Here is a 5000-nt window from a genome sequence, read left to right as displayed (position 1 = left end):
CAACACTGATACACAACACTGATACACAACACACATACACAACACTGATACACAACACTGATACACAACACACTTACACAACACTGATACACAACACACATACACAACACACATACACAACACTGATACACAACACTGATACACAACACACATACACAACACTGATACACAACACTGATACACAACACACATACACAACACACATACACAACACTGATACACAGCACTGATACACAACACAGATACACAACACACATACACAACACTGATACACAACACAGATACACAACACTGATACACAACACTGATACACAACACAGATACACAACACTGATACACAACACTGATACACAACACACATACACAACACTGATACACAACACACATACACAACACACATACACAACACTGATACACAACACTGATACACAACACTGATACACAACACACATACACAACACTGATACACAACACACATACACAACACTGATACACAACACTGATACACAACACTGATACACAACACACATACACAACACAGATACACAACACTGATACACAACACACATACACAACACACATACACAACACTGATACACAACACAGATACACAACACACATACACAACACTGATACACAACACACATACACAAGACACATACACAACACTGATACACAACACAGATACACAACACTGATACACAACACACATACACAACACTGATACACAACACACATACACAACACTGATACACAACACTGATACACAACACACATACACAACACTGATACACAACACACATACACAACACACATACACAACACTGATACACAACACTGATACACAACACACATACACAACACTGATACACAACACTGATACACAACACACATACACAACACTGATACACAACACTGATACACAACACACATACACAACACTGATACACAACACACATACACAACACACATACACAACACTGATACACAACACTGATACACAACACACATACACAACACTGATACACAACACTGATACACAACACACATACACAACACTGATACACAACACACATACACAACACACATACACAACACTGATACACAACACTGATACACAACACACATACACAACACTGATACACAACACTGATACACAACACACATACACAACACTGATACACAACACACATACACAACACACATACACAACACTGATACACAACACTGATACACAACACTGATACACAACACACATAAACAACACTGATACACAACACTGATACACAACACACATACACAACACTGATACACAACACAGATACACAACACACATACACAACACACATACACAACACTGATACACAACACTGATACACAACACTGATACACAACACACATACACAACACACATACACAACACTGATACACAACACTGATACACAACACACATAAACAACACTGATACACAACACAGATACACAACACACATACACAACACTGATACACAACACAGATACACAACACTGATACACAACACTGATACACAACACAGATACACAACACTGATACACAACACTGATACACAACACACATACACAACACTGATACACAACACTGATACACAACACACATACACAACACTGATACACAACACACATACACAACACTGATACACAACACTGATACACAACACAGATACACAACACTGATACACAACACTGATACACAACACACATACACAACACTGATACACAACACACATACACAACACACATACACAACACTGATACACAACACTGATACACAACACTGATACACAACACACATAAACAACACTGATACACAACACTGATACACAACACACATACACAACACACATACACAACACTGATACACAACACAGATACACAACACACATACACAACACTGATACACAACACTGATACACAACACTGATACACAACACACATACACAACACTGATACACAACACTGATACACAACACACATACACAACACTGATACACAACACAGATACACAACACACATACACAACACTGATACACAACACAGATACACAACACTGATACACAACACTGATACACAACACACATACACAACACTGATACACAACACTGATACACAACACACATACACAACACTGATACACAACACTGATACACAACACACTTACACAACACTGATACACAACACACATACACAACACACATACACAACACTGATACACAACACTGATACACAACACACATACACAACACTGATACACAACACTGATACACAACACACATACACAACACTGATACACAACACACATACACAACACACATACACAACACTGATACACAACACTGATACACAACACTGATACACAACACACATACACAACACTGATACACAACACTGATACACAACACACATACACAACACACATACACAACACTGATACACAACACAGATACACAACACACATACACAACACACATACACAACACTGATACACAGCACTGATACACAACACAGATACACAACACACATACACAACACTGATACACAACACAGATACACAACACTGATACACAACACTGATACACAACACAGATACACAACACTGATACACAACACTGATACACAACACACATACACAACACTGATACACAACACACATACACAACACACATACACAACACTGATACACAACACTGATACACAACACTGATACACAACACACATACACAACACTGATACACAACACACATACACAACACTGATACACAACACTGATACACAACACTGATACACAACACACATACACAACACAGATACACAACACTGATACACAACACACATACACAACACACATACACAACACTGATACACAACACAGATACACAACACACATACACAACACTGATACACAACACACATACACAAGACACATACACAACACTGATACACAACACACATACACAACACTGATACACAACACACATACACAACACTGATACACAACACACATACACAACACTGATACACAACACTGATACACAACACATACACAACACTGATACACAACACTGATACACAACACTGATACACAACACTGATCAGAGTCACAACAGAGCTGAAGGGTTAATAATCTCATGATGGGTGGAGAGTGAGAAAGAGAGAAATAGACCTAGAGAGAGAGATAAAAATGACTGAGGGACAGAGAGAGAGAGAGAGAGAGAGAGAGAGAGAGAGAGAAAAGTCTGAGAGAGAGAAAGAGAGAGATAAAAAGACTGAGAGAGAGTGAGAGATAGAGAAAGACTGAAAGAGAGAGAAAGAGAGATAGAAAGTCAGGAAAAATGTTTGTGTGTGTGTGTGTATGTGTGTGTGTGTGTGTGTGTGAGAGAGAGAGAGAGAGAGAGAGAGAGAGCAGTCTGAGAGAGAGAAAGAGAGAGAGATAAAAAGACTGAGAGATAGAGAAAGACTGAAAGAGAGAGAAAGAGAGATAGAAAGTCAGAAAAACTGTGTGTGTGTGTGTGTGTGTGTGTGTGAGAGAGAGAGAGAGAGAGAGAGGGGGAGAGAGAGAGACCTTTAGTATTGCTGAGGCAGTTGTGTACAGCTTTGTGGAAACGACTCGCCTCGTCCTCATCACAGAAGTTCAGCCCCGCCCAACATTCCTGCACAGGGAAGTAACGCTGCATTAATGTCATGTTCATCAGTACTAATGCATTTCTAGCTGACAAGTCTTAATATCACTGACTGACATGTTTACACTCTTTTCTATTTTCAGTTGATTCACAAAAAACACATGCCCTTTAACATTTATTTCCCATGTTCCCTCTACACTCTATAATAACTCTACTGTACACTGTATAATAACTCTACTCTACACTGTATAATAACTCTACTGTACACTGTATAATAACTCTACTCTACACTGTATAATAACTCTACTCTACACTGTATAATAACTCTACTCTACACTGTATAATAACTCTACTCTACACTGTATAATAACTCTACTCTACACTGTATGATAACTCTACTCTACACTGTATAATAACTCTACTCTACACTGTATAATAACTCTACTCTACACTGTATAATAACTCTACTGTACACTGTATAATAACTCTACTGTACACTGTATAGTAACTCTACTCTACACTGTATAATAACTCTACTGTACACTGTATAATAACTCTACTCTACACTGTATAATAACTCTACTGTACACTGTATAATAACTCTACTCTACACTGTATAATAACTCTACTGTACACTGTATAATAACTCTACTCTACACTGTATAATAACTCTACTGTACACTGTATAATAACTCTACTCTACACTGTATAATAACTCTACTGTACACTGTATAATAACTCTACTCTACACTGTATAATAACTCTACTGTACACTGTATAATAACTCTACTGTACACTGTATAATAACTCTACTGTACACTGTATAATAACTCTACTGTACACTGTATAATAACTCTACTGTACACTGTATGATAACTCTACTGTACACTGTATAATAACTCTACTGTACACTGTATAATAACTCTACTCTACACTGTATAATAACTCTACTGTACACTGTATAATAACTCTACTCTACACTGTATAATAACTCTACTCTACACTGTATAATAACTCTACTGTACACTGTATAATAACTCTACTGTACACTGTATAATAACTCTACTCTACACTGTATAATAACTCTACTGTACACTGTATAATAACTCTACTGTACACTGTATAATAACTCTACTCTACACTGTATAATAACTCTACTCTACACTGTATAATAACTCTACACTGTATAATAACTCTACTGTACACTGTATAATAACTCTACTCTACACTGTATAATAACTCTACTGTACACTGTATAATAACTCTACTCTACACTGTATAATAACTCTACACTGTATAATAACTCTACTGTACACTGTATAATAACTCTACTCTACACTGTATA

The 5000-nt window shown here is 37.2% G+C and overlaps 1 protein-coding gene across 2 annotated transcripts in view; it reads right to left on the bottom strand.

Annotated features, from left to right (window-relative positions):
* Positions 1–5000, bottom strand: part of si:dkey-197j19.6 (uncharacterized) — an 18791-nt gene that overhangs the window by 7405 nt on the left and 6386 nt on the right. For both annotated transcript variants that reach the window (XM_058403062.1, XM_058403061.1), the window contains one exon: positions 3598–3685. In XM_058403062.1, coding sequence (XP_058259045.1) covers positions 3598–3685 — 88 coding nt within the window. The remainder of the gene's footprint in view (positions 1–3597; positions 3686–5000) is intronic.

The sequence above is a fragment of the Hemibagrus wyckioides genome, linkage group LG11, assembly GCF_019097595.1.
Source record: "Hemibagrus wyckioides isolate EC202008001 linkage group LG11, SWU_Hwy_1.0, whole genome shotgun sequence".
In the NCBI taxonomy this organism is placed as follows: domain Eukaryota; kingdom Metazoa; phylum Chordata; class Actinopteri; order Siluriformes; family Bagridae; genus Hemibagrus; species Hemibagrus wyckioides.
The sequence above is the reverse complement of the archived record's forward strand: the minus strand, read 5'-3'. Positions and strand labels throughout refer to the sequence as shown.